We start from the raw sequence: 27,644 nt of genomic DNA, 5'->3' as shown, positions 1-27,644 counted from the left end.
GGGGTGTCATACTTGAGGAAAAAGAGGGGAACGCGGAGGAGAGAAAGGATTCCTAGCGATCAACGGCTACCTTGATTGGCACTGCATCGGTCCCGCAGATCTTCTCAAGGTGTGACCGTCGTCGCCTGGAAAACCAGTTTAGCCGCGCTAATTTCTTACATTCATCGTTCGCATCAACACGCCCGGTTTTTTCTATCCTGTGTTCTGTCGCTTCCAAAATCCGATAAGACCCGTGTGTAGCGACGAGCTTGATTTATACGTCTTACGTGCATTTAACTCATCAGCTTGTATCAAATTTTGATTGTTTTGCTCCTCTTTTATATTTTCCGTACTTTAGTATTTCCCGGATCACTGATCATCCTACGCGTGCAGAAGATTATTTTCTGCACAGGATTCCGATAGCGTCTTTTCATATTAGAAAGCTGCGTTTAGTTAAGAATCAGGGAAAGCCGAGCCAACGTCTTTGAGGTGAGTAACGAGTTACCTATAAAGATATGTGAAACATAGCTCCTATTTCGGCAAGGACGTAGCTTCCTACTTATACGCTCTGACGCACAAGTGTATCACGTTCCTGCGTATGCAAAAACATGCTATAGTCAGTATTTACCGACCGAGTTAAATCACATTTATTTTCACTACTATCGAAACCGACGTATCACTGATGTGGAAATGCTAAACACTGTGCGTAATTTCATACCAAAAAAACTTTCATGTTTCATGCCAGAATAACGCCGGAGAATGTATTCCTGCGATAAGCAGTATTTCAAATAATGTATTTTCCGGCATTATTGTTGCGAAAAGCAAAATGGTTTTTGAATATTTGGATTCGGCATTGCATGTAAAATTGCGCTGCTGCAACATTTTCACATCAGTAATACATAATATAGAAAATATGGGAACTTGTTCATAATCGTACGAAAAGTAAACGGACATGACAGTAAATTTTCCCAACGATATAGGAATAAAAATGTAATATGATTTATTTTTTGCATTTTGCAGTGACGTTGAGAAATAATGGACACACTATGGCCACCGTTACTGGTAATGCTGGGGACAATTGCTACCGTAACACCTTCTCCGTACGTACATTTATTTTCAGTCATCAGCTATGTATCGTGGTTCTGTCGGGTACAAGACGATCGTGTCTTCCATAAAGAATAGAGATAATTCTTCACAGCGTCTTCAATTGCACAAAATAATATCATCGACGAACACGTCATTGTATGTTTTATTGCTCGCATCTCACAGATATTTCTCTTCAAAGGTACTACACGGTTATAGGACCAAAAGTTGTCAGACCAAACTCGGAATATCACGTAGCTGTTGGGACAACAGAGATATCCCAGCCGTCCACTATTTACATAGAGTTGAACGGAGATTTGGACTCTGGAAATTTCTTTAATGTCTCCCAGACTATCACAGTGGAACCTTATTCAACTCGTATTGTCAGGCTTGAGGTTTGTTCCAATCATGCTCTTCTTTTTGCGATCCTTCAACTGATACTTTTGTTACTACAAAATGAGAATGAAAATGACAACATGATCCAAAGTATCATAGAAAATGGGAAGGAGAGAGAAAAGTAATAATGTTTTAAACAGTTGCGAAAATGTTCTCCTCTGTAGGTTGGAGATACGACGCCTGGAAATTACAAGTTGGTATCCCGAGGACTTGCTGGGATCATATTTTCTAACTCTACCGATCTTCGATACGTTCACAAAAGCTACTCGGTTTTTGTGCAGACTGATCGAGCGGTCTATAAACCTGGTAGCAAAGTCTTGTTTCGCACTGTAATACTGGACTCGAGGCTCCGCCCTCCGTTAAGCATCGCTGAATTAGATATATACATAACGGTAATTAATCTAAGTTAAATCAGATGATCCTTAAAGAATATAATTTTTCGACTCGATTAGAGATACTCTCTACATAACTTGACCATTGACTAAAATTATTTGAATCTCTTTGCCAGGACGGTCAGGGCAACCGAATCAAACAGTGGAAACGACGCACGGATAGTAAAGGTGTCTTTGTCGGAGAACTGCAGCTCTCGGACTCACCGGTACTAGGAAATTGGAAGATCTTTATCAACATATTGGACCAAACTTTTGAAAAGCAATTTGAAGTTGCTGAATATGTTCTACCTAAATTTGAGGTGGTCATCGACGTACCGAAACATGCTACCTTCAAAGACTCCTCTGTGACCGCGACCGTTCGTGCTAGGTGATGAAATTTTCATATTTTTGTAGCGATACTCTTTGCACTTCTAGTCCCAGACATGGCAACGTCAGGCTTCGATATCTCCGAAAAAATGAAATCGTCGGTAACTTCTCAAAATCATTGCTCATAATAATTCGATTTAAACATTTCAGATACACCTATGGCAAACCGGTAAAAGGGGAAGCGACCATCACGGCATACCCAGATATATTTTCTGGGGTTATCCAACCGATATTTCAAGCGCCGGTCCGGAAAGTGGTGCCTATAGATGGAAATGTTACAGTGAATTTCGACATTGGCAACGAACTGAGGTGATCCTAATGCGACAAAGCCACAGTTTTATATTATTGTACATACTTCTGGCAGTGAAGTTACCTATAGGCAACTCGAGGGATTGTTGTTTACAGTTTTGCAGGTCTTACGGCATCAATGAATTGTCAATGATTGAAAATTTTCGTTCACAGGCTTACGGACGATTACGAACGACCTATACAATTGGAAGTAGCTGTCAAGGAGGCATTGACTGGCCGCATACAAAACACCTCTGCGCAGATGATATTGCACAAGCATAAATATACAATGGAACTCGTGAAAACAGCAGAAAGCTATAAGCCGGGCTTGAAATACACTGCGTTTGTAAGTTACATAACCAGATATAATCGATATGGGAAAGTATGACGTATTGTTCTGACTCTTTATTGACGCTGGATGTATCTTGGCTGAATATGAACGTATAATCGCTTGAATAAAGGATAAATTAAATCTATGGCAAAAGTCGGATAATCGTATATGCGCATATTACGATTGTCCATGCAAGGCAGATGTCAATTTCCCTTAAACAAAACCTTTGTGTATTTATAAAGGAAATGGCATTATTTTGCAGATAAAAATCGCTTATCACGACGGATCACCTGTCCAGGATCAGACAAATCCAGTACAAATATGGTACGGTTTCAGTTACGATCAATCTTCCTACACCAACATTACTCGCATGCTTGACAAACATGGAATGATACAGTTGGATTTTTACCCACCCCTCGCGGCAAATGATACCTCAGCCCCATTGAATATTGAGGTATGTTGTTATTCACACAGCTCTAAATTGCTTCGGAATAATTGATATCTATTAGTTGATACACTTACCGGAAGAATAAATTGGGTTTTTATAAAGGCACAATACTTGACTTTGCACGAGTGGTTTTCTTCAATAAATCGAGCTCTGTCACCGAGCGGAACTTACATACAAGCACTTTTGAAGTCCGAGAACCCTGTGGTAAGTGTGAACGATTTTTCCCAAAAATATGTGCTCAAAAATTCTATCCTAGAATGTGAAAAAATGGTATACTTTGATTAGGTAAACAGTAACATCGAAGTCGAAGTAAATTCCACAGCACCTCTCAAATATCTGAGCTACCAAGTATTGGGACGAGGCGACATACTCAATGCAGGTTCTGTCAAAGTCCCAGAGGAATACACTGTCAAATTTAAGTGAGATATCATCTAGCTGCGACGGTGCTGGTGTTCTATTTCAAAAGTAAATCTTTCTACATATTTTATTCGTACCCATAGATTCCTTGCCACGTACGTGATGGCGCCAACAGCGCACATAGTGGTCTATTACATGCGCGAAGACGGAGAGATAGTTGCTGATTCCCTTAACGTAGACCTAGACGGCGCACTTCAAAATTTTGTACGTAAAAAATTGAATTCTTAACACAATGAAATAGTAAAGTAAAGAATATCTTCATCTTGACTGCAAAAAACATGCAACATGACGGTAATTTGGTCGAATTTTTGCTGTTGCAGGTTGACATCAAAACTATGCCCAATGAAACGTCACCTGGAGGTAACGTCGATCTTGTTATCTCATCAAAGCCAAATTCTTATATTGCACTTCTTGGTGTTGATCAAAGTTCAATTCTATTGAAGTCCGGCAATGATATATCACATGTGAGTATTCAATGCATCAAGTACGGTTGAATTTCTTGTATAAACAGTTCCGACGGCATATTGAAAAAAAAGAGAGGAAAACCAAACCAATACCGCACATTTGTATAGAGAGGAGGATAATACTCTTTTATAAAGATGCAATTTTAGTCATCTTACCACAAAGTATTTATGTAATTCAGTTTTCTGGATGCGTAAAATGGGGGCATATCTTTAAACAAATGCGAGCCTGTGCCAAAATTATATTGTTATATATAATAAAAAAGATTCCGTAAATCGGTAACTGTTTGTCTAAAATACATTTTGTCAAATGTGTAAATAAATCCATGTCTTTGATGAGCTGTATCGGGTTGGCTAACAACAAACGCATTCCAACAGGTGTTATATCTCCAATTGCTTGAATGTTTGCAATTTCGAAATTCCGTTTGCAGGACCAAATATTAAACGAACTGAAGTCATACGATATGAACAATGAGTTTTCATCCGTTTTTCCGGCATGGGGTAGTTCTTCTTGGAGCCCTGGATCATCTTCTGCGTTCGATGTCTTCGATGTATGTATAACGTTTTACAGACAAACCTGTCTTTAAACTTGACAAAAAGCAAAGATACTGTTGAAAATTATGTCCAAATAATTTTATTCCAGAAATCTGGCGCAGTTATCCTGACCAATGGCTACGTCCACGATATTTTCCCACTCAGTAAGTTTTCCATCACAATTTCAAAGTGGTATAAGTATATATAAATGTTTAAATTGCTTCTCCAATAAGTGCCAATGCTCTCTGCAATAGTATAATAAACTTGTATTCATGTGCAATAACCTGGCATGTATAGATATAGGTACATGTGACAACCAAGTGCTCGTTTAAGACGGAATCCAAGACGATTTTTTTTCCACACATGTACACAATTACAAGTGATCTTTACCCACCGTATTCTCAGTTCTTATGTTTCAGATACTCGAAAGTAAAATGCCATCTTAATATTTGTAGCTGTCATTTACTTTGGCACAAAATTCACACCTAATGGCTTTACCAATTTTGCGGTAACTTTGGAATTTTCTGATGAAATGTTTTAAAAACAGTTTTTTCACTTAGTTCGGCAAATTCTAAGATTATCAAACGTTATTTTACACCGCACGTTTCTATGTCGGGAATCATTTTTTGACCAAAATACTTCAACACTATGCATTCATATTAATACTTCAGAAAAACAAATCGCTAGGGGTCCAATGTGAATGGCGAATATATTGACTTTACGTGTTTAAAAGTGTCTTGCTAAGTTCTCAATCTTTTGAAAACTTATGTTGCATGAACAACAAGACGAATTATGAAAATCGTATACTCAATATGAAAATTCAGATCTTCCGTTGAGGGAAAGAAAGTCGTAAATGTTTCTCGGGGACTTGGTTTACCACCTGCCTATTACAATAATAATGATACCCTCCCACTTGTTACATAACATAGAACATATTGCATAGTATACCTCAGAGCTAATTTCGACGGAGTGATGTATGAAAGTGCGGCGGCGAGCCCCGACCCGACTACAGTCCAACCTGGGAAACTGAAAGTGCGCAAGAACTTCCCTGAAACCTGGCTTTGGCAAATGCTTGATGCTGGGTATGGCGACAATTAATTGATTACATTCCACGACTCCCCTCAGTTTGGTGAACGGATTCTTGATTATTTCGGTTCATCTTGGACCCGATCATAAGGGCCGTTTGCTGCAAAAGATCGTTTCATGAGTTTAACTTCTTAATGCTTCACAATTCAATCTTTCCATATACACAATATCTATACAGGCTTAGGTATAGTATATGTATATAAGTGTATACATATACTGGTTGAACGTTTTTTTGTATTAAACCTAATGACGGAGGATTGTCGCTCAGACATTTTTCCAGAATCTACTTTCGCAAGGGTAGCGTCAAATAAGTGTTGTTACAGGTAGGCGTTTCTCAATTTGATCAAATGTATCGGCGCTCGGAATAAATGAAGCCTGCAGCATCCAAACTGCCAACTTTTTGCAATCAATGCTATTATAAGTGCCAGAAAATGTGCGGAAAATCTTAGAATCCTTGGAAAAATCCTTAACATCCACATCTCTGATCAATTTGAAGTCATTAGTGAATGATCAGACTGTTTAATACTCATTCTGACGGTACTACTGGGAAATAAGTTATGAAAATGAACAGCAACGGTCAATGATTTTCTACCATCAGGTCAAACGAGATGAATTCTCCAAAAGTGTGTACATATATATATTAGGGTGGTCCTTGTTCGGGCCTCAGACGAATTTTTTTATTATTCACCCCCCCAAATAATTCAAAAATAATTCTCTAATTTTCTGACTTTTTACTCAACTCTAATCTCTGCCTGTAAAAGGGTGGATTTTGTTTCTCAGTATATATTTTATTGTAAGAGTAATAATTTCCAGAAAAATCTGTAAGTGGGAGACTTAATTGGGCATTGGTGCTATCTAATAAAAAATTTATATCATCATACCAGGCAATCTAGACGAATTGCACACCCTCTAGATCTCACGTTTTTCTTATTTAAAGCCATTTAGAGAGTGTGCAATTTTTTATAGGATAGTAGCTAAAGTCTCACAGTTACACACTTTTTTGAAAATCATTACTTTTACAATAAAATATTTACTGAGAATATAGCCAAAACACGTGTATTTTAAATGGGGATATCCACCCTCTTAAAGACAGGTGTCGGTAGAGTTGAGATAAGAATCTGAAAAAATTAGGGTATTGTTTTTTAATTATTTAGAGTCGATTTAGAGGGCAGCCGATGAAATATTCCAAATATTGACACGGCTAGATCCAATTATTGACCCTTTTATTTTCCAAAATTGTAAATTAGTGGCACAAATTATGAATTTCTTGATGACTAAAACCAATTGCTAGAGGGTCAGACACTACAAATTTATTTTTTAGTAATTTCAGAACTAAGGATCAACCAGATACAACCAAAAAGAAGTCAATAATTGAGACACTTACCTTAAATAAGGACCACCCTAATATATATCTATACTATTGTGTACAGGCACACCTATATATGTGTGTATAAAATTTTCACCTGTGTTTTTCTCTCTTATCATCAAAGATGAATGTCTCATGAAGCAAGTGGCGGAGATAGACGCTTACGGCAACGGAAAGTGTTTAACTAACGAAGTGCTAACTTTCCCACTACCGCTAACCCCGTGTGAATCTCAATTTGTAATAACTGTCGTATTTATCCGGTATAAGGGCAACGCTCGCCTTGATAATGTAAAGATAAACGCGATAAGTGACGAGGTGTGTAAGCTCAGCATGAAGTAAGAGAAAATAATATGACCTCTCTACCTACCTATATCGTTAGAGTTGGATTGCAGGCCAGCCAGGAGTTGTTGGTGGTAGAATAGATGGCTTCCATCCTGGTGTGTCCACACTCAGGCCAGACATCGGCCCACCGGTAACGTACAGAGTAGCAACCAGACCACCATTGGCGGGTCCCTACGCCTTCTCTCGCATTCCAACCCCCGTATGGAACAAGCCCCATGTTTTCCCAATGCATGACATCTCAAACACCTGGCTTTTCGCGAATTTCTCTTCAGGGTATTTATTTATGTCTTCTTGCACGCTTACGTATCCATGTAGTTATACGGTGCCTCATCCTTTCTTTTTTTGTTTTTTTTTTCAATTGTTCGTTCCACATTTCATGCTATATTTACACCCACAATCGGTTATTCCAAATCATTTTCATTAGTATAAAATTCGTTACACTAATGGTGATAAATGTTGAAACAGTTTTTTAAATGTAACAGCCCCGAAGGAAAAACTGTTCTCCGGCGGTCCGTTCCTGACACCATCACCTCCTGGGTGCTCACTGCATTTTCCATTGACTCTGTTCACGGGTTGGGTCTCATCGACACTCCAAGAAAGGTACGTATTCCATTCGACACTCGGTTATTTAGGAATCGAGTAATGTGAATAACAATAAGATGTGATATTTGTGTGTTTCAGCTGAAAGTCTTTCAACCGTTTTTCATATCACTTGATCTACCGTACTCTGTGATACGAGGAGAGATTGTTGCTATACCCATCGTAGTCTTCAATTACCTGGACAAGGATCTCACAGCGGAGGTCGTATTGGAAAACATGAACCAGTTTGAATTTGCTGAAATATCGAATGAGATCCACGACACGCCAAGTAAGTCTACATTGGGTTGCAAGTGCTGCAATATGTATTTGTGACGTAAATAAACAAGTAAATTTGATTTACTTACTGCAGAGCTGGAACTATATCGCAGAAAGACGATAGATATCAAGGCCAATGCGCAAGGGTCTGTTTCCTTCATGATTATTCCTAGGGACTTGGGACATATTGTCATTAAGGCCACTGCGCGCAGTACTTTGGCTGGAGATGGCATCGAGCGGAAACTACTCGTTAAGGTAAAACTCGATATTTTACGGATTTCGATTGGAGTTTGTTTTATTCGAAAGCGTGTAAATCTAGGTTTAAGAAATATTATAAAAAATATTTTATTTGAAAATGGTCAAATATAATTTTTTATATACATATTCCCGAGGTTCATTAGCTTTATGGGTTTCCAGTCTGAAGGAGAAACTCAATATCGGAACAAGGCTATATTTGTTGATCTGCGAAATGCGAATAAATTTGAGACCAACTTGACAGTAGATGTACCAAGAAACGCTGTAGTGGGCTCTGAGCATGTGGAAATTTCTGCCGTCGGTAAGATATTGCCTGGGATTCAAGACTTGCGGGAGTTGAAAGCAGATAGGGAAATAAACTGTCCAGCTGACATTATGATCTTTATTTTAGGGGATATTCTTGGACCCAGCATACCGAATCTGGCGAACTTAATCAAAATGCCATTTGGATGCGGAGAACAAAACATGCTCAACTTTGTCCCCAATATAGTCGTGATTAACTATCTGAAGGTGTGTAATTCTACCAATAATCCTTATTCATGTCGACATTTTTATCCAGAACGTAATTCATCATTATAGAACACCGATCAACTTACGCAAGCGGTTAAAGGAAAAGCACTCAAATATATGGAAATTGGTTACCAGCAAGAGTTGACTTATCGTCACGAAGACGGATCTTTTAGCGCGTTTGGAACCTCGGATCACAGCGGCAGCACATGGTCAGTAGCAATATAGCTAACAGACATCTGCCCTAAAACAGGGGTTGTAATCATCTGGATTACTACTTTTATTCCGTTGTAGGCTGACAGCATTTGTGGCAAAGTCATTTGCCCAGGCTGCAGAACACATTATGATAGAAGGTCGAATTATAAAGGAAGCTCTCCAGTGGCTCGCCGCCAACCAGTCACCAAACGGCAGCTTTCCTGAGGTTGGAAAAGTGAGTCATCGTGACATGCAAGGTGGCGCAGCCAAAGGCTTGGCATTGACTGCATTCACTTTGGTAGCCTTCCTTGAAAATCGGGTAAGATCGATAATGACCAACAGCGTTACCTGGTAGAAAAATTTTAAGAAAAAAAATTCGACAAAATGTGTCTCGTTTGCAGGATTATTACGAGGAATACAGCAATGTCGTAAACAAGGGAGTCGATTACATTGTGCGGAATCTCGACGGGCTCGACGATGTATACTCGCTTTGTCTTTGCACCTACGTTTTAAACTTAGCCAAGAATCCTTACGAAGACACAGCATTTAATCGATTGGAATCAAAGGCCAAAAAAAGCGGGGATTACAAGTGGTGGAGTAAACCAATTCCAGAGGACAACAAGAATCCTTGGTATTCGTTACCAAGTTCCGTAGATGTTGAAATGACTTCATACGCATTGCTTACATACCTCAAAAGAAACATGGCAGATGCGCTTCCCATAATGAAGTGGCTAGTGAGCCAGAGAAACGCGGACGGAGGATTCGCCTCAACCCAGGTTCGCAAATGCGAAATACTGTTTTTCAAGTTGCAATATTTCTCTTTTATCTAACATTGACGTGAAAAATCCTTATACCAGATACGCAGTACAATAGTTAAAGAAAATGAGTATGGAAAATATTAGTGTTCATGGAATAAAATAACGTCTGGTGAGGATTGTGAAACAACTATCATCCAATTTCATGGAGAAAATGAGAATTTTTCAGGTCGATAGTATACATAAAAATGCACTTTTCGTTTACTGGAGGGATGTCCCTTATTTGCAGGACACGGTAATCGGAATTTATGCGCTATCCAAATTGAGTGAAAAAATATCATCCAAGAACAGTAACATCGCCATATCGTTCGTCTACGAAGACGGAGGTCAAACCAACATAAATATCAACCCAGGCAATAATATGATTCTTCAGAAGCATATGGTATATTTGTTTGTCACACCATTTTTTTACTTGAGAAATATGGGACTAGATTTTTGACCGCATTCCCTGTCTCGTTTAGTTGCCCAGAAAAATTAGAGAGGTGAACCTGACAGCTACCGGCACTGGATTTGCGATAATTCAAGTGTCGTACAGCTACAATCTGAATGTCACTGGTGCCTGGCCCCTATTCACCCTTGACCCTCAAGTGGATAAAAATTCAAACGCGAATCACTTGCAGCTTTCAATTTGCTCTGGGTACGGTGAAACGTCTGATGTACAAATGCTACAAGTCGCATTAGCAAAAGGATAGCTATTAGAGTAAAATTAATTACATTCAATATCCCTTCAACCAGATTCGTACCTACAAAAGAGGCGAACGAGAGCAACATGGCTGTAATGGAAGTAAGCCTACCGTCGGGATTTACCGTCGACATTGACTCCCTCCCAAGCTTGGAAATATCGCAACACGTTAAGCGAGTTGAGACCAAAAATGGAGACACTATGGTAGTTTTGTACTTCGACAAGGTAAGCGATTTGTGAGTCATGAATTAGGTGAGAAAAAGACGTTGAATGCATGGAACCTCTATTGTTCTGGACCGATGTACTATTATCCATCCATTATGGAGTATCATTTAGTAAAAAAAATTCGCAGATGGTAAGAGAGGAGTATTGCCCAACAGTGTCTGCGTTCAGGACCCACAAGGTTGCTAAACAGAAGCCTGTTCCAGTCTCAATTTATGACTACTATGACTCGAGTAAGACGTTTTGCATATATGCTTACTATGATCAGCAATTTGTGGGAGAATATCGCATTATAAGAGTGAATAACGTGTAAACTGCTTAATATATCTGTTATATTTCAGGTCGACGCGCCAGAGTGTTTTATGAACCACAGAAAGCTACGCTGTGCGATATCTGCGATGAGGAAGATTGCGGTAATGTTTGCGTAGGGATGTTGGAAAATCAGAAAAACGAAAACGACGATTCGAAGGGGAGTGCGTGCGCCCTGTACCAACTCTCGTCGCCCGTTCTACTGTTTGTTATTATGTTCGCAAAGTCATTCTTCTACTTGTTCTAATTATTTATCAAGTTGTCAGTATGTTAAACAATTACAAAATATAATTGTACCTAATATTTTTCAAGATTAGATTATAGCAATTACGATTAGAAGTAACCAAAGTAAGTAATATACTGTAATACCATCCAACTCGAGATATTCGAATAACGTTTTAAGCCGTCCATTTATCTTTTCGTTTTTTTTACGTACCCAATTGTATGTTATATATATATATATACGTCGAGATTGGTATCGGAATTGTTCACAATAAAGTCTAACTATATGTTATATTTGTGTTCTTTACTGTGCCTTACAGATTTGTTCCAAATTTGCAGTTCTATATTTTTTCCATCTTGAATCACAGAGGTACACCGGTGTTGCAAAAGTTTTACGTTTGCAGGACTTACTTTACTAGTCACTGTTTTGAGAAGCGTCAATTGAGGTTTTTGAAGGAAGGTGAAGCTATTTCATAAATGAAATACGCCAAAATTTTGTGTATAAAATACCAGATAATCGATTGTTTGATTTATTCATCTAAATTTGTTTATCGGTTCAAGTTTTTTTTTCTCAACTCATAATATTATGTCACCAAGGCCTCTATTATAGATCCAATAGTGAGGAATGGAGTATTCTCCTTTGGAGTGAATAGCAAATATGACTGCAGAGAACTTCGCATATCTACTCTATCTTATCTACCTTTGGCTTAGAGAACTTCTCTCTAATGTAAGAAACTAGTTTATTCTTCTTCGACGGCTTAAGAACGAGCCTCTTTGTTGTTATGTTGTGGAGAGGACCGAAAGCCAGTGCCACTGCCGTACAAGCCAGACAAATAACGTTGTAAGGCATACTAAAGTCGGGCGTTGGCAGACTAACAAGTAGAATCTCAGTTCGCAATTGGACCAAGTAACCGTCTCGAGAAGCATTGAAACTGCAACCACATAATAATAATGGCTTTACATTGCATTGTATTCACCGTGTTTACCAATTAGTAAACAACTTTGGATGTTTTAGAATAACGCCCCATGGTGGCCAAGAAGTTTTAAGGAAAAAATTACGTGATTTGCCAGGTTCAATAGCTCAGTGGCTGCCCGGAACAGTAATTCTTTTCTTGCCTCTTGGTCGTCAAAGCTTGATGGAATAGTGTTCAACAATTGATCGACCATTGTTCCCTTACCTGGATGAAATAGTACTTCCGTCTTGAGGCAGAGCAGTGTAATTTCTCGCAGTTGGCAAAAGAGAGGTTATTATCGCAGGACCCATGTAGAACCCATGATTAGCGTCTGGAGGGTATTCCTGCCACTTGAGAAAGAGATAGTCCAATTCTATAGAAAACTCGGTTACGGAACGCGCGGGGAGACGCAGAACCATCTCGAGGTAATAAGGACGTTCCCTTTCTCTGCCAGGCACATATCGCTTGATTACTGAAACGACGAGCAAAATCCACGAATAACGGATTAGAAAAGATTAGTTACAGAATGATGACTGAAACCAATGATGCTCACAGAAATCTATACATACGAGGCTTGAGTAATTCCCCTTTGCAGGTGATCTTTATCGTATGAGTGTAGACCGGTATGTACCATGGAATGTTCTCCAGGAGTACGACATCCAATGGCTTCCAGTAATTATTATGGAGTTTTGTCACCAGGCCACCTCTTTCTTGACCATAGCCTGAGAATAGCGTTTTGTCAAGAGTTATTCAGATCCTGCTACATCAAGACAATGGCGATCCATTCCATAATAGGTACTACAGTTTAATAATAATCAAGGCCATTACATTATAAACAAAGACACACCTACTACATATCTGTTTGCAAAAAGCACTGGTGGAATTTCGACTCCATAAATTTTGGCTTTGCTGTGGACAGCAGCGACATTAAACATCCCAGCATTGGAAAAAGATCTAATATCGTACACAGCTATTCTATTTTCTTGTCCTCCTCGTAAACTGATTACAGTCTCCGACGGCTCAGGCACTAGCCGATAAGTTTGAGATGTTTCATTATCGGTTATATCCACATATACACGACTCAGGGTAGCTAGTGGACAAGCGCTTCGGAGCCCAATGCCAAAAAGCTTTCGCACCGACCAGTCCTGCAGGTCAGAAAGTATTGACAAAGTTCATATTATTTTGCGAACCAAGAGTCGTTTTGTTGGAAATGTTAGCGTTCGTGTAAAATTATTTCAGATTCCAATATCACGCAGATTCAGTCTACTTTACTTTGGGTGATCAAAAATGATCTAAAGAAATTGGATTCAAGCAAGATAAGGAATTTCTCATAAAAACGTGGCTGCTTCACGGTGCCATACGTACGTACCTGCGAGTCAGTTGTCATGGTGTCGTAGACCAATGAAATTGTTTGCCGGAGCTCGATGGTAGTTTGGGTGCATGCCGCATTGGTACACACGGGTCGTACATCAACAGCTATCGAGTGGTAATTAGTGTTATGGATGTATGCCGAATTCAAGAGAGTTGCCAATCCTTTCTGAGGGATAAAACTGTGCTGAATACGTTTAAAATTTTTTTCCTTATACGAAGAATGATAAAGGTGATAAAATATTATGATTTTGACGTTAACAAGATATTATAAAACAATAATTCTTCTTGTTCGTACCTTGGAGTCACACGGCAGTAATTTTTTAAACGGTGTTAAATTTTCAGTGCAAACTATTTCTCTTGGCAGCGAGGAATATCTAAGACAGCTCGAGTTTAGCGGAGCTGGAACAGCGCCACTGGGTCGAAAGGTAAAATCAGGTGACAAGCTGTTGGACACATCTACGAAATTAAGCGAGGCGCACAGCAAACCCGCAAGCGCATTAGTTAAGCTTTTCCAATTCTCATCGATCCTAAAAGTAAGAATATCAAGTGTATTATCATCGGATATTTTACTTAATAGTTTTCCAAGGGCAAGCAATCGACGAAAAGAATATGAGAATTCTTCAGAATGTCAAAGTTGTTAAGTGATTGTTGTCAGGTTAGATAATGGTAAGTTGTTGTACCCTACGTCATCGTTGAACCAGGCATAAACCTCGGCGCCGGAACCGGTGTCCTGAAGAGGATATCCCCATTTTTCATAACGCCATAATCCTTCAGTCAAACTGACGTGAAGTTCTCTGACATTGTGGCGTCCGATTATTTCTCCTAACCCACGAGGAAACAGCCGAGAATGTTGGACTGTGTACAGAAAAACATGTGCAAGTTGATAGGTCGATCGTATTCAAAAATAGAACAATCAAAAAGAGAATGAGCAAATGATCAAACAATAAAATGTCAAACTTAAAGGGAGGTTAGAGTATCGCCAAAGTAAGAAAATCGTATTTTACGATGCTAGTCTCTTCAGAGTAAGGAAAATGTTTCAAACGTTGGGGAATGACACTGCTTGCAATCGTATTTGTGTGCTGGAAAAAAAAGTTCAATTATTGATGTATAGAAGTTCGAAAAGCATGGGATTCAGATATCAACACGCCATAACCTCGAAGTGAGTGAGAATCTGTTGCATGTTCTGTGTTTTTGTCAATTTTTCGAACTTATCTGAGCCAACATACAAGCACAATAGCACGAACAATAATTTTCCAAAGTTTGAAAAAATTTTGATATTCTGGAGAGAAGAAAATTGTAAAATACGATTAACTCACTTAGTCGGCACTCCAACCTCACCTTAATACCGCCGTTTTCCAGGTTATGACGTTTGGCCATGCATCTACACTGATATAGAAGAACGTATGTACGCATCATATGTAGTACATACAGGTTTCAGTCTCGATGTCAGTCTGCCACAGGGTAGTAAATTGAAAATGTGCGTAAACGTGTCCGCTCGGCAGGGGTTTCAGCATAAGCTCCTCGTTGAAGGTATCATCCACGTCGGGAGTGCAAGAAACGAATCCGACAACTCCTGTAGCACTCAATATTAACGCCTGTATGAAGTACATGGCAAACGCAGTTCGCGTTTTCGCGTACGATTGTAACAGCACTTTATATCACTTTTATACAACTCTTCGCCCATTCGCAAATTGAGGTTAAGAACTTTTCGCACTTCGGGTACACGGCTATGCGCATAACCAGTTGCAGATAATCGCAGTTAAACTCGCTCAAAGCGTCTTTCCACCAGACACGACTCACTCCCACTGACTTACGTACATAAATGTGGAGAAGTTTATTTCAGAACATTGTTTTATTGGGTCCATTTACACAACCCGTGTACCTCCCTCTAAGTCATCTTCCTTTAATTAATTGCTTTATTAATATGTCTGGTCCGGACAGCAGAGAGTCTGAGCATAGACTGCACATTCGGCGTTTGGTACCAAGTGTCCAAACCGCGGTCAGCGTGAATAACTCAGGGCCTCGCCGGCAGATCGCGCTGTCGTCAGCATCGCTATAGTGGTTGCGTTCCGAAATTAGGTCCCAGTGCTATCGGCAATCTCTTATCTCTCTTGCGCTGCCAAGTTTGTGACTAGCTCTGTCTCTGTCCTAGGGAGTTTTCAGCGCTGCCAGCTAGTTTCGGAATGCACCCAGAATTCGTTTCGCGAATCATGCATGCGACAACAGGCGCGATTGACACATTTGCACCACTTTGAAGGATCGAATCGTGTAAATTTTGTTATTTGCTTTTGAAAAAGTTCATCAGAGCAGTTGACATGTATTACAATTATTTTCAGACGGTTGTTTCCAGATTTCTATGAAGTGTGACTGTAAAACATTTTTCAAACATGCAGCTATATTTTCTAGAATTACATACTGACAATGAAATAAGAGCAAGAAATAATTAAAGACTTGTTATTGTTATCGATAATTTGTTCCACAATTCCTATCCTCTTCAGCGTTTCATGGTATTTTTAGCGATTAAGATTTGTTTAGTTACAATTAGTGGAAACAATTACATTAATTTGTGAATAAGGTTCAAGAATGCCGTATTGTTTTGTTTCATCCTGCTGTTCTAGCAATTCGAAGTTTACCAATTAGCTCACGATCGTAGCCGACAGAAAAGAAATTCACCGTAAATCAGTACATACAGCTATGCCAGCTATAACCGTTTGCAAATCTGTCTTTTCTTTGTAGGGTGCATAAACGATTATAAAATATCAGAATGCGATTCTAGTAGTATGTAGCACTTTTCCCACTCTACTGTAACACAGTATATATTGGAATCTGCGTACAAATTTTCCTGACTCCGTTAAAAACTTAACTTATCAACGCCCTGCACATAATAGTTGACTTAATTCGTTGACTGAAGATTCCCACTCATATTTAAATAATTTTTTCCCAGATTAAATTATCAAGTCTCATGCAATAAATTACCAAGACATTACTTACGGCAACAAATAACAGTCTATGCTTCGGAAGCTGACCGTCCATATACCGTGTGTCCGTGAGGAAAGTGCGCACGCACCTTATGCGCGTGCGTCAAGTCGTCCGAATTTTATTGGCCGACAGTTGCCGCCAATACTTAGTATGTTGCACCGTGGTGTTCAGATCAGTGATATTTAGACCTTTTTGCATGTTACATACCACGGCAATGGTTGTTTGTAAATACGGCCGCGCAGCGAAGACCGAATTCCTAGAAAGCCAAAGTCGGGGCTCTTCTGGTTTTGTGTATCATACGTGGATATAAATTGCTACAATTGATATTCCATTGAAATAGACAAACAGTACATTTTCCGGTCATCTTCTACCAGAGGCTAATGAGTATGGAACCAGAGGTTAATAAACCTTAGAGAATAAGGTTAGCAATCAACTATTGTCAGTATTTGCAGTTACATACATCAACAACGTATGCATAATAATCAGAACAAGCACAAGATATATGGAATTGAAACCTGTGAATCTGATCAAGCTAATTCGAAATATGAACGTTCAACAGTTTTCGTTGGATTTAAGGAAGAAACAACCGAGAAATGGAATTAACAGGCCTTAAGGGGTATGAGGACGTTCTGGGATTTACTAACCAGACTGCGGTCCTGTTGTGTGGAATGGGAGCGAAGAAACTTGTACCACAATTCAGGGAGATGAATATATCGACTGAAATGTTGGCTGATTTGACGCACGATGACCTTGTACTACTTGGTACTGGATATCTCTACCCTTTTTAATACGGTGCTAGTGTTTCATTTATATGAATCACAGCTTATGTGATGCTTAAACTTCTTTCACAGGTGCAGACCATGAACTTGCCGATCGTATGCTCAAACAGTTGTCTGCAATATCGAGGCGTACTGGTCTAACGGTGTTAACACCGCAGCAAAAGTAGGTATATGACTTACAAGTATATAAAGTCGGTATTCATATGAAATATGTATGTATAGGAATGAATATGTATAACACATGGCGTTGGAACAATTTTGGTACAGACATAATTTTCAATTTTTCCAGATTAGATCAACTACTGGAATCTCTGGAAAATAATGGTAAACATTTGTCACTCATCAACGCATTTGTTACATATATCAGATTGCGTGTTAACAAGGAAAAAATGGATTCTTTCATCGAAATAAATGGTAATCTGCGCAGTAGCCAAGCTTTGGAGTTGGCAATTACAGCGACTATTTCTGAGATCCGAGAAACTCGATCAGCTCTGCAAGAACTCAAATCGTTTCTAGAGGTGTGGAACTGCGCTACTTATTCAACTCTACCAGCAACGTATAAGTCTTACCGTCCTTAAGTGTATAACTAACTGAAGAATATTTTCTTTGCAGGACAGAGGCACCTCAAGGAGTACCACTTTTTACTTTGGTACACTCGGCGGGTTGGGACTGTTGACTTGGTTGTTGTTAAAAAATCATTTCTAACGTTTGGATGTACTTAAAATTATTTTTTCTTTTGTAATAAAACTATAGCATTACCAAATGGTTGCATTACTGTAAAATCAAGGTCTCTGCTCCTTGTCCACGTACGACAACCCCATCTCGGCGTTTGCTGTCCTCGGCGGACTGCCATTTGCACTCGTAAATCCTAAAAGAATCGCAGTTGTCATAAGCACGTCATCCTGCACGATATTTCAAGTATATACTTACAATATCAGGTTGCCCCACAAACGTATCTGCGTCTCGCTATTAGCCAATTGATCCTTGAGCGATTTTTCTTCATTCTTGAAGAAATTTAGCTTCTTTTCCTCTGCTTGAATTGCTTCATTCAGCTCATCCCTTAGTGTTGATCCGCTGCTAGGACTCGCGTAACGCTGTAAATGATGCATCGATTCAGAAGCGATTGACGTATGATTATATTTGTTTGATACGGAAGTGCGAATGGACCAAAGCAAATCAACATATTACACACCCGCATTTCCTGCTGAATTTTGTCTTTTGCAATTTTTAGTTTCGATATGTTGATACGCAACTGCTTGACTTCTTCCATCTCCTGCACATAAAGGGATGAATTTACTTTGGAATACCAAAGTAGTATGGATACCCATGCTAGGGATGTAGAGAGTATCTTATTCTCTGATGCACGTGTAGTGTATGCATTATCAAACCTGCCTTATCATTGTTATCTCGGAGAGAATTCAATTCAGATGATAATGCGACTGTAGAACTCTCCAAGCTCGTTTCTACAGAGCTATGGCTAATTTTTGCTCGTTCGTGTTGCTCGTCTACTTCCTGTGCCTTCTGTCTTAGCGGTCTCAGTTCTGTAATAAAAAATTACCAATGTTGCAAGTTTTCAGCTTACTTCCTGTATATGCATAGATGCCTCACAGTGAATCTTACAAAAGAATAGGGTGGCGAAAGACCGGGAAAACCGAGAATAGTTAGGAAATTCCATCTTTCAGAAAATTATAGAATTATGATATACTAGTATTGTTCAATTTCTAATTATTTGTGTGTTTTTAATCCAAATTGATGTATTGAGAGTGGACAATTTCTGGTGCTTTTGCTTATAAAAGCTGTTCAACATTATAGAAAATTCTGAATTTTTTCTCAGGAAAAGTTTAAAGGAACTTTCATTGAGCAAAATTGTCGTCACCCTGTAGAAATGTAACAATTTAATAATAATTACCGTTTAGCAGCGATACTAGCTGAGCTCTGAATGCAGAGATATTCCGTGCCAGTTCTACATTGGCTGAGACTACGTTTTCTGCCGTAAATCCATCCGGTAGAGTTTTTGCAAGTCCCATTTGCACAGGGCTGATACTGACCCTGACACGGCTGAGCTAAGTTGTAAAGAGTGATGTCACAGAAGCCAGTATCACCAACCTGGATGAAAATGAGCTTAAATGAAAAAGGAACGATTACTTACTTGCGCCTCCAATATACGCAGGGTGCGATTCAGGACTCCTCCCTCTGCTCGAAGGCCAGCAAGTTCCGCTCTGTGTTGCTTGTATAACGTGCTCCTGGCCCTGAGGTGCGTGACGTACCGCTTCAGTTCGTCGCCTCTTGGCGCTGGCTCTTCAGCGAGCTGTCTGGCCTCCTCTCGTCGCTCTGCTAACCGAGCATTCATTTCCTCAAGAGTCTCTTCAGATCTCTTCAGTTTGTCCAGTACAGTTCGTTTCATTCCAGCAACCGCTGCTGCCTGCTGCCTGAATGGTGCCACTTTGTCTGTACCTCCAGTAGCCTGCAGTAGTCGTAATGCACCAAGTGCAGTATTATATTTCAAACAACCATAAAAATGTGGTATAAAATCAAATACCAAGTAAGCGAACTTTGATTTAACAAATCACCAATTCACTTGTTGCTGTATCTTGTGCACACAGGTAATGAAAACCTTCATTAAATTCAACATGTATAATGCTGACTCTGATCAATATGTTTTAATCACCTTGTTTTCAGCTAGAGTTTGTACTTCTCGAGCAGCTACATCCAGTTTATTCCGCAACGCAATAATATCATCCGGTCCCAAGTGCACCGAGCGAGAGACGAACCTTAACGCATCGACGTGAGACTTTTTTACTGCTAACTCTACAGGCAGTCGATCTCTGGATATGGCTGTTTGCACGGTAACTTCTTCCGACAAACGTTGAATCAATTTTTGGGGAGTAAGACTTGCTCCAGATTCCTTTAGGTTGTGCAGCTCGCGCTCTGTCCGTTGCAGTGATACCTGGGTGGGGGATGGTTCAAGAATAAACCAAATTATAGGCATTGTAAGAAGCAATGTTTGCGTCATTTCACCTGCAACATAGCTGTAGATTCTTGTTGTTGGAGTTTTTGCAACGCCAGCTCACGCTCTCTGTCTCTTTCAACACGAAGTTTCCGAGCAGCTTCAAGCAATTGGGGTGCACTCTCAGCCCTTAGTTTCATTTTTTCCACTCTTCCCAGAATCACTTCTCGCTCCTTTTGCATAGCTTCCAGATCATTCTTCAGTTCTGCTGCAGCCTCCCCACCCTGAAGAAAAGGATGTTATTCATCACTCTAATAGGGACAAAACGATAACGTCTCGTTGAATGTTGTTAAAATATTCTACCTTTTTTCCAACTTCTCGTTCTTTGTGAATCGCTTTGAATTCATCGACCAATCTCGCGTACTGATCATACAGTCCCGTCAATTCAGGATCACCCGAATACTCTGTGGGCACTTCTACCTGCGTAATTTCGGAATCGGCCAAATATAACATTTCATTACCATTCGTCTAGCAGCCTAATATTTACTTGAATGAATTTCAACTTGTCTAAGAAATCTAGTGATATTTTTACCACTTTCGCATATGGATTAAAAAACTTTGATTTCGTAGCAGACCTTTGAGATGTGTTTTAAAAAAAAAAAAAAGGAAAATGTGTGATAATTTTTTTGATTCCATTTGATAGTCACAGGTTTAGTAAGTAGTAAGTAAGCTAGTATAATTTTCCGATTGCATAAGAGGAGTCAACTCTTTCTCGATATACCATTAAATGGTGTAACTATATGAAATTCTGCATTGTATGTATACTGGTTATCCAAATGTAAATTATATATACTGTGTAAAGCCATATTGCGGAAAACTATTATTCTTATATGATCGAATATTTTTATGTAACATTACCTTCACCAAAAAGCGGGCCAGATATGCTCTTTGTCGTGAGATATCCATATTGGACAGAAGCCATTTTAGGACTGCATGTATTGTTGAGGACTCTCCCTTCACCAGTCCGTGCCTGAGGATATTCGCAAATATGCAACTGTTTGTTATGTATTCTCACAGGCTAGCGGCGTCTAAGACAGTAATGAATCATTTCATTTACAATTAGCCTGAAGGGGTAGACAGCCCTTGGGAGGCAAAAAAAAGGGGACAGGGCGTTAGCAAAGTAGCAACAAACATTGATAGAGAAAAGCCCCTCTCTACATTCATCCTCAATCACCATCAATATCGCATATACCTGAATAACGCTGGGTCACCTTGAGGTTGATACTTTAAGACTCTCAAGGCGGAAAAGATGCGTACAGAGTTTTGCTCCGGGGTTTCGATTCTAACATCGTGCGGGGGACCGTCTTGTTGTATTTCAGCCAAAACATCACTGAGAACCTATGAAAATTGTTAGGGTCAGACATTGTTTACTTTTATTATTCAAATTGTGCCTGCTTATTAATAACATAAACTCACTTGTAATAGATCCTCAGAGCGCAATGCGTCAAAGGTGATCAAATTGTAGTTTCGATCCAAAACTTTGTTGAGCTCTGTTATGATGAATTTTATATCATCGCTCATTCTTGAATAAAAATGGGAATAAGCCTAGTATTATATGACTAACAAGTTCACAATGAACACAACGTCACACCAGCCTAGGAAGATTGAGAAACAACTGTATATGTAATTAATGTGAATCAATATTTTCTCAGTTGTGCCATTTCGTTGCCAAGGCGACAGTTGCTAGGCAGGTGTTTCCAGCTGTGATGTTGTATCTGAAAAGTAATCTGAAAGTACAAATGAGCCAACTTGGACACTTTGACTTTGCTATTAGTTCGCAGAACACAGGCTATATTCGCAGTCGTGGTTCAAACCAGATGACATTGATCGAAGATTATTTAACGACTAGTTTTCAACTAGAAAAGAGGCAGTGTTGTCAATAAATTGAAATCATTTGTTCTTCGTTATAAACTTTAATGTCCTTTCAGAGTTATATTGCCACGTATGTACAGATTCGTAAAACTGATCAGTCTCTTTTCAACTGTTTCTGAGGTGTCGGTTTTATTTGATCGTCTTCTGAAATTGCACCGAGTTTTTCTGGTGAATCAAAAGATTCCGCGATGCCAGATTCGTCAGAGAAAGCGGAGTGTCGTTTCTTGAAATGTTTATTTTGGTTCTTCTTCTTTTTCAATATCGAATCTTTTGTCTGCACCCTGAAAGCGCATACATATATCTTGTCAATGCCTGGATCAATTTTGGGTCGAGACAGTGTCGAGTAATTGAAAATTACATACATCATTGTCGACTTTGTACCAGGGCCCCAGTATGCGGTTGGGTTCTTTTGAAACCTAGCTAATTTCTTTTGCCTCGATGCTGGGTTGGCAAGGGGATGCGGTTGAAAAGATATTTCGTGCGAAGACGAGGTGTTAAGAATAGCCAGCGCAGCGCTATCTGATTCGAACCTTTCCTTTTTGGCTGGATGCAACTAGAACACAAATAAAATATGCTGAAATATAATAATACATCCAGCTAACAACTCATTAACTATGCACCTTTTCCCATGCTCGAACTATGTCCCATATCACATCGTTTGGGGCATCGGTTTTAACGGATGTTTTATGTGCATGTGAAATTGACACTTTATAGCCAGCGTTTATCAGCGCAGAACTAAATGTCACCATGGGGGGTACCTCGCACTTTACTATAGACATCTGAAAAAGAGATAATAAACGATCGATTAAAACTCTTGGGATTCTGCACAACAATATACTCAAATGCTATGTGTCCTCTTACTAAACGATCGAGTAAGTAGTAGAGCGGTACGTCCAATTCTTCGTAAATCACATTTAAGACACCATGAAGCCTTTTTCTAGTCCCAAATCCTACGGTATCCACTTTGGACAGTAGTTGCGAAACAAACTGGCGATCATGTAAAGGCCCAAGCCAAATCGGCCCGCCGATCTGTAAGAGTAACGTTACTGCTTCACATTCTTTAACAAATTATCGTTATATCGCTACAACACTCTTATACGAATTTTTACTTGCTTACATGGTGTTTGTGTCCACAATACTGGCAAAGTTTGTCGACCGGCGGTCCTGCTGGTAGACCGAACTTGTTGTCAGGTTTTATAATGCTGAGCGGTTGTGTAGTCATACTCTCGCACCCGACACATTGATAAATCATTCCTAATTTACTCGCTACACTCTTGCAAACAATTTGCCCTGTGTAGACCCTCACAAATACCCTGATATAGAAATCCACACTAATCGATATCAATGGCTGTATGTATCGGCCGTAACGTCCTGCGTGAGATGAAATATGCTGCAAAAGTATCCTTAGGGCCTGAAAAATTTACTTTCTTTACCAGGTCAGGGCCACATTCGTGTATTCCGCAGCAATTCAACAACGTCACAAGACGTTAGTAACTCTCACCATTTCGTGGCAGGCTTTTGACTTCAAGGAAATAGCGCCATATTTAACATGACATGTTTCTGGTGAGTTCCCAGCGAGAACCGCCATATCTGTTGCTGTAACCAAAAGTAAGCCACCCTCGGAAATGCATTGTACAGCACCATCTAGAAAAACTGATGGTGAACCGTAAGGGTCTATATCTACAGCATCGAACCGATCGCTCCTGTGCCGATACATGACCATACTGTGAAAGAGAATTCAAAGATTGTAGCGTTTACGATTACACTTTTCTGGGAAGAATTGATACAACGTCAAGATAGTGTTTTTTAATAGGAGAAATAACAATTAATCCCGTACGTAGCATCTTCGTGACTGGTCGTTACAAGGTCCCCCACACCGTTATGGAGTATGTTTTTCTTTATGCTCTCTACAGCAGGGGCGGAAATGTCGTTGGCAGTAATTTGCTGAACGAATGGAACCTCCTTGGCATATCTGATACTGCGTAGCCCTGTAGCAGACAGAGCTTCCAAGATCGTGATGCCTTCCTGTAGATGAGATAATTAAACGCACAAAAGTAGAGGAATCAAATCAAAATGCTAATCCCATCTCACCGAGGATTTTCGAGCAGCCTTCTTGCTGGGTTCAATTTTTTGACAAGCCTCGTGTCTTTCTTTGGCGAAAATTGACAATACGGCGACACTGAAAGAAGAATGAGTTGTCACTGGGGCACGGACAAAAGAAACCCTCAACATTCATTCAAGCGATGCATCGGTCATACAATATATGAAGTGACACGAGGGCCAACTTGATGCTCAAACAAATTGTAGGTAAATCAGCAGGAATCAGTGTCAGCGACAGAAAAAAACTGAGAAACCTTGTACTTTACAAGTCGACTTGACCCTTCTAATGCTACGTAATGCGCAGGAAGGAAAGAAAGCACTGCCTTTAGCGATAGCGACGAGGGGTTACCTGAGGTCTCTATTGAACTCTTGAACCGGGTTGTAGAAGACTTTTTTTTCATTCGCCAATATCTCGGCCATTCCTTCCCTGACGACGACGGACTCCTCAGCACACCGCGTCTCCGTTGTCTGGGTGTCCATAATTATTTTCGCAGAAGAGGAGCTGAAAAATGGTGGAAGACTGTTTACATCGAGCACATGATATCGCCGAGCTACGTGTTTCACACAGAATATACTCAGGCGCTACGCACGTTGGTCAAAGATAAGCGAGTTGCCAGGCGGTGCAATAGTGAGGATCAATGAAAAAGGGGTAAGAATAAAAGGAAGAAATTACAAACACGCGGAAGTCCCCGATTTTCAATCTCCATGAACAGACAAAACGACACCGAGTGAATATTAGTTTTCAATTTTAACCTAACCTAATTCGCGGTCTGTTTAACGACACAAGTCGCCGCGCAGCTGAACGAAAAACTGTCACTGATATCACGCTTTATTTACCTTCGTAATTGTAGATACGTACGTAGATGTATTGTGACACTGTAGAACTTACTTTTTCTGTTTATTTTTAACAATCGCATATTGTTCTATCATAGAACCTACTTACTTTGTTAGTAGAGGAATGTTGTCCCGTTCTTTACTTTCGGCGTGGCTCAAGACCCTTTGGACGAAGAGTCTCGGCTCTAACCTCATAACCTCGGGGTCTCGGAGATCCGCGAAAACTTTGTCGAGTGACTGGGTGTCAGAGCTGTCTGCCACGATGCGTGTTTTTCCAGATTTCATTACCCCCGAAGAAGAAGAGTCTCTGTTGGAAGAAATTGAACCCTACCTTAAGAGGCTCAGATACGAATCCTCGCACTGGGATAACGTGAGACCACTTTGGATTAGTTTTTTTCTCTCCTTTACCCTGAGTCCGAACTTATCCCATTGAAATTTTAAGTTCAATTTTTGTTATCCGACAGGCAATACAAAATTATAGGGAGACTGAGAAATCGACATGGAACCAAGGGAACTCGGCTGTCGTGCAGAGAATCCAAAAGACGGCGTTTCCAACCGACACCTCTCTCCTAGGACACGTTCACGTATTGGATCTGGCAGGTGATGGGAAGATAATGCCTCATGTCGACAGCGTCAGGGTACGACTTGTCACTAAACGCTGTGTAGAGTTTCCATTGACATGTGTTCAGGCATATCGACTAGTTGTCTGAAAGAGATGATTGTATCTACTCAAAACAAACACACCGGCATAGAAGATGCGGATGCTTTAAAAAGAAGCAAAATCATTGGGTATTCGTCTTACACATTTGCACGATGCGGCACACGGAGCACACCTATCTTTGCCTCTGTTCAAGCAAACTAATATTCATGAGATAAACGTTGAAGTACTATTTCAGACATTATGCTTACTGTTTCAGACTTAGTTTTTAATTTTTTCAGTTTTGCGGCGATACGATAGCTGGACTGAGCCTCTTAAGCGACAGTGTGATGCGACTGACTATGGTTGGTTGTGAAAAAGAATGCTTCAGAGATTATCTGCTCCTTCGACGATCGCTATACATAATGAGGTAGACAAAAATCTAAGAAGTCGCTGCATTTGTACGTTTGACATCTGAAAAATTATAATTCCAGATTAACTATACGATGAAATTATGATACTATTTTAGCGGTGCTGCAAGATATAAATACAATCACGAAATACTTGGTCCCGATGAATCGAATTTTGAAGGGAACAAGGTCCCCAGATCCAGACGAATATCTGTGATATGTAGGTGTGATCCTTGTGTGATCCCAAGCACATAGACTAAATGTTTTCTGATTTTTAAAGCATGTGGAAATGTTATTATGAAGAAGTGAATTCTGTTATATGTATAGATAATGTAGTCTTACAGTATTGATAGTATTTGGCAGACGGAAGTTACTAATAAATATGCATTTGGATATTTATGGGTAAAGTGAATTAATCATAGATAAGATCCTGCGGTATAAGTTTATTATTTATGTTACCAAGTTTGCGAAGAAATATACTCACATAACATATAACGGTGTTCGGAAATCACGCCCATAGGTAGAAAATGATTTATACCATTGTATGCAGCTGACTTACAGATTGTTTATTCAAACATGATGACGAGTAGTTAACGATTTTTTACTCTATTAAATACCATTACATCCAATCCGCACAGGTAATATATGTATAACTAATTACTCTAATTCACCTTTTCAATAAAACGATCGTCATTTGAAACTTATTATTGTTGACGTAATTCTCACATGCACTCGATCGTATCGGTTGCGATAATTATGAAAAATCAGTCAGCGTTCTGCCACTTATTTACAAATCTATCAGCTGTTTCCAATCAAACTTTCCAGAGAAATTTAAAAAAAAAAGGAGATACTCTTTGCGCACTACCTATGCGCACCAATATTTGTACACTATCATGATGTTTTCTTCTGTAAAGAAGGATTACTGACATAGTCGAGGTTCCAAGAGATAATCCAATTTTTTTCCTCCACTCAAAAAAAAAAAAAAAATGATAATGTCATTTTCTCAAGCCCGATAGACCGATATACAGGTCACATCTGCTCTAAACATCGGCATGTTTATGAATCCTATGTAGATAGAAATAAGATGCATACATTAATCGATAATCGTTCATAGCTAGCCTAACACATTAAGCAAAGAAAACGATATCCTT

At 39.5% G+C, this 27,644-nt stretch overlaps 5 protein-coding genes across 9 annotated transcripts; 2 read left to right on the top strand and 3 right to left on the bottom strand.

Annotated features, from left to right (window-relative positions):
• The first annotated feature begins 67 nt into the window (after positions 1 to 67).
• LOC124411618 (CD109 antigen-like) lies at positions 68 to 11,843 on the top strand. Of its 2 annotated transcripts, none has more exons than XM_046890848.1 (28): positions 68 to 468; positions 1,000 to 1,079; positions 1,265 to 1,457; positions 1,623 to 1,850; positions 1,967 to 2,217; positions 2,367 to 2,525; positions 2,679 to 2,850; positions 3,098 to 3,289; positions 3,386 to 3,487; positions 3,569 to 3,702; positions 3,784 to 3,904; positions 4,021 to 4,164; positions 4,593 to 4,712; positions 4,805 to 4,859; positions 7,540 to 7,762; positions 7,972 to 8,089; positions 8,171 to 8,357; positions 8,439 to 8,599; positions 8,762 to 8,900; positions 8,991 to 9,109; positions 9,179 to 9,318; positions 9,401 to 9,620; positions 9,703 to 10,077; positions 10,346 to 10,498; positions 10,578 to 10,753; positions 10,852 to 11,023; positions 11,151 to 11,253; positions 11,362 to 11,843. In XM_046890848.1, exons 2-28 carry the CDS (start codon positions 1,015 to 1,017, stop codon positions 11,574 to 11,576), a joined length of 4,437 nt encoding a protein of 1,478 aa, XP_046746804.1. In that variant the 5' UTR covers positions 68 to 468; positions 1,000 to 1,014; the 3' UTR covers positions 11,577 to 11,843. The 2 variants fall into 2 exon arrangements, with proteins under 2 accessions (XP_046746804.1, XP_046746805.1); XM_046890849.1 differs by lacking the exon at positions 7,540 to 7,762 and adding an exon at positions 5,639 to 5,777.
• Positions 11,844 to 12,190: 347 nt separating this feature from the next.
• LOC124411621 (GPI transamidase component PIG-T) lies at positions 12,191 to 15,739 on the bottom strand. The gene is given in 9 exon segments (XM_046890854.1): positions 12,191 to 12,483; positions 12,730 to 12,976; positions 13,074 to 13,226; positions 13,352 to 13,649; positions 13,874 to 14,041; positions 14,171 to 14,402; positions 14,556 to 14,730; positions 15,305 to 15,530; positions 15,532 to 15,739. Coding segments are annotated over 9 exon segments (1,830 nt in total). The 5' UTR covers positions 15,613 to 15,739; the 3' UTR covers positions 12,191 to 12,233.
• Positions 15,740 to 17,043: 1,304 nt separating this feature from the next.
• LOC124411624 lies at positions 17,044 to 18,415 on the top strand. The gene is made up of 5 exons (XM_046890859.1): positions 17,044 to 17,275; positions 17,414 to 17,616; positions 17,706 to 17,796; positions 17,923 to 18,151; positions 18,246 to 18,415. Exons 2-5 carry the CDS (start codon positions 17,448 to 17,450, stop codon positions 18,336 to 18,338), a joined length of 582 nt encoding a protein of 193 aa, XP_046746815.1. The 5' UTR covers positions 17,044 to 17,275; positions 17,414 to 17,447; the 3' UTR covers positions 18,339 to 18,415.
• Positions 18,239 to 22,241, bottom strand: LOC124411619 (intraflagellar transport protein 81 homolog). Of its 4 annotated transcripts, XM_046890850.1 has the most exons (12): positions 22,057 to 22,241; positions 21,833 to 21,978; positions 21,499 to 21,610; positions 20,944 to 21,060; positions 20,652 to 20,864; positions 20,302 to 20,580; positions 19,783 to 20,097; positions 19,543 to 19,696; positions 19,026 to 19,174; positions 18,826 to 18,906; positions 18,564 to 18,727; positions 18,239 to 18,501 (listed from the first exon to the last, which is right to left on the bottom strand). In XM_046890850.1, the coding sequence occupies exons 1-12, from the start codon at positions 22,159 to 22,161 to the stop codon at positions 18,405 to 18,407; spliced, it is 1,932 nt and encodes a 643-aa protein (XP_046746806.1). In that variant the 5' UTR covers positions 22,162 to 22,241; the 3' UTR covers positions 18,239 to 18,404. The 4 variants fall into 4 exon arrangements, with proteins under 4 accessions (XP_046746806.1, XP_046746807.1, XP_046746809.1 ...); XM_046890851.1 differs by lacking the exon at positions 18,826 to 18,906; XM_046890853.1 differs by lacking the exon at positions 22,057 to 22,241 and having other exon boundaries at positions 21,499 to 21,668; positions 21,833 to 21,951.
• A 292-nt stretch (positions 22,242 to 22,533) lies between these two features.
• LOC124411622 (probable tRNA (guanine(26)-N(2))-dimethyltransferase) lies at positions 22,534 to 25,824 on the bottom strand. Its single transcript, XM_046890855.1, has 10 exons — positions 25,556 to 25,824; positions 24,962 to 25,114; positions 24,604 to 24,691; positions 24,350 to 24,537; positions 24,014 to 24,236; positions 23,630 to 23,923; positions 23,374 to 23,541; positions 23,133 to 23,291; positions 22,875 to 23,065; positions 22,534 to 22,793 (listed from the first exon to the last, which is right to left on the bottom strand). The coding sequence occupies exons 1-10, from the start codon at positions 25,729 to 25,731 to the stop codon at positions 22,607 to 22,609; spliced, it is 1,827 nt and encodes a 608-aa protein (XP_046746811.1). The 5' UTR covers positions 25,732 to 25,824; the 3' UTR covers positions 22,534 to 22,606.
• Between the last annotated feature and the right edge of the window lie 1,820 nt (positions 25,825 to 27,644).

Source organism: Diprion similis, chromosome 10 (assembly GCF_021155765.1).
Source record: "Diprion similis isolate iyDipSimi1 chromosome 10, iyDipSimi1.1, whole genome shotgun sequence".
Classification (NCBI taxonomy): domain Eukaryota; kingdom Metazoa; phylum Arthropoda; class Insecta; order Hymenoptera; family Diprionidae; genus Diprion; species Diprion similis.
Note: the sequence above shows the minus strand (reverse complement) of the source record. Positions and strands in the feature narration are given on the sequence as shown.

What these genes read in the sequence shown, in the direction of transcription:
- LOC124411618 (XM_046890848.1), top strand. Translation starts at nt 1,015, where the DNA reads ATGGACACACTATGGCCACCGTTACTGGTAATGCTGGGGACAATTGCT. An exon ending in CAGCCCCATTGAATATTGAG is followed by an intron (nt 3,290 to 3,385) that starts GTATGTTGTTAT and finishes GTTTTTATAAAG; the next exon opens with GCACAATACTTGACTTTGCA. An exon ending in CCGGCAATGATATATCACAT is followed by an intron (nt 4,165 to 4,592) that starts GTGAGTATTCAA and finishes TTCCGTTTGCAG; the next exon opens with GACCAAATATTAAACGAACT.
- LOC124411619 (XM_046890850.1), bottom strand. Translation starts at nt 22,161, where the DNA reads ATGAGCGATGATATAAAATTCATCATAACAGAGCTCAACAAAGTTTTG. An exon ending in GGTGACCCAGCGTTATTCAG is followed by an intron (nt 21,611 to 21,832) that starts GTATATGCGATA and finishes GAATATCCTCAG; the next exon opens with GCACGGACTGGTGAAGGGAG. An exon ending in AAACTCTAGCTGAAAACAAG is followed by an intron (nt 20,098 to 20,301) that starts GTGATTAAAACA and finishes CGACTACTGCAG; the next exon opens with GCTACTGGAGGTACAGACAA.
- LOC124411624 (XM_046890859.1), top strand. Translation starts at nt 17,448, where the DNA reads ATGGAATTAACAGGCCTTAAGGGGTATGAGGACGTTCTGGGATTTACT. An exon ending in GTGTTAACACCGCAGCAAAA is followed by an intron (nt 17,797 to 17,922) that starts GTAGGTATATGA and finishes CAATTTTTCCAG; the next exon opens with ATTAGATCAACTACTGGAAT. An exon ending in AACTCAAATCGTTTCTAGAG is followed by an intron (nt 18,152 to 18,245) that starts GTGTGGAACTGC and finishes TTTTCTTTGCAG; the next exon opens with GACAGAGGCACCTCAAGGAG.
- LOC124411622 (XM_046890855.1), bottom strand. Translation starts at nt 25,731, where the DNA reads ATGAAATCTGGAAAAACACGCATCGTGGCAGACAGCTCTGACACCCAG. An exon ending in CAAAAGCCTGCCACGAAATG is followed by an intron (nt 23,924 to 24,013) that starts GTGAGAGTTACT and finishes TAAATTTTTCAG; the next exon opens with GCCCTAAGGATACTTTTGCA. An exon ending in TAGTTCGAGCATGGGAAAAG is followed by an intron (nt 23,066 to 23,132) that starts GTGCATAGTTAA and finishes TTTGTGTTCTAG; the next exon opens with TTGCATCCAGCCAAAAAGGA.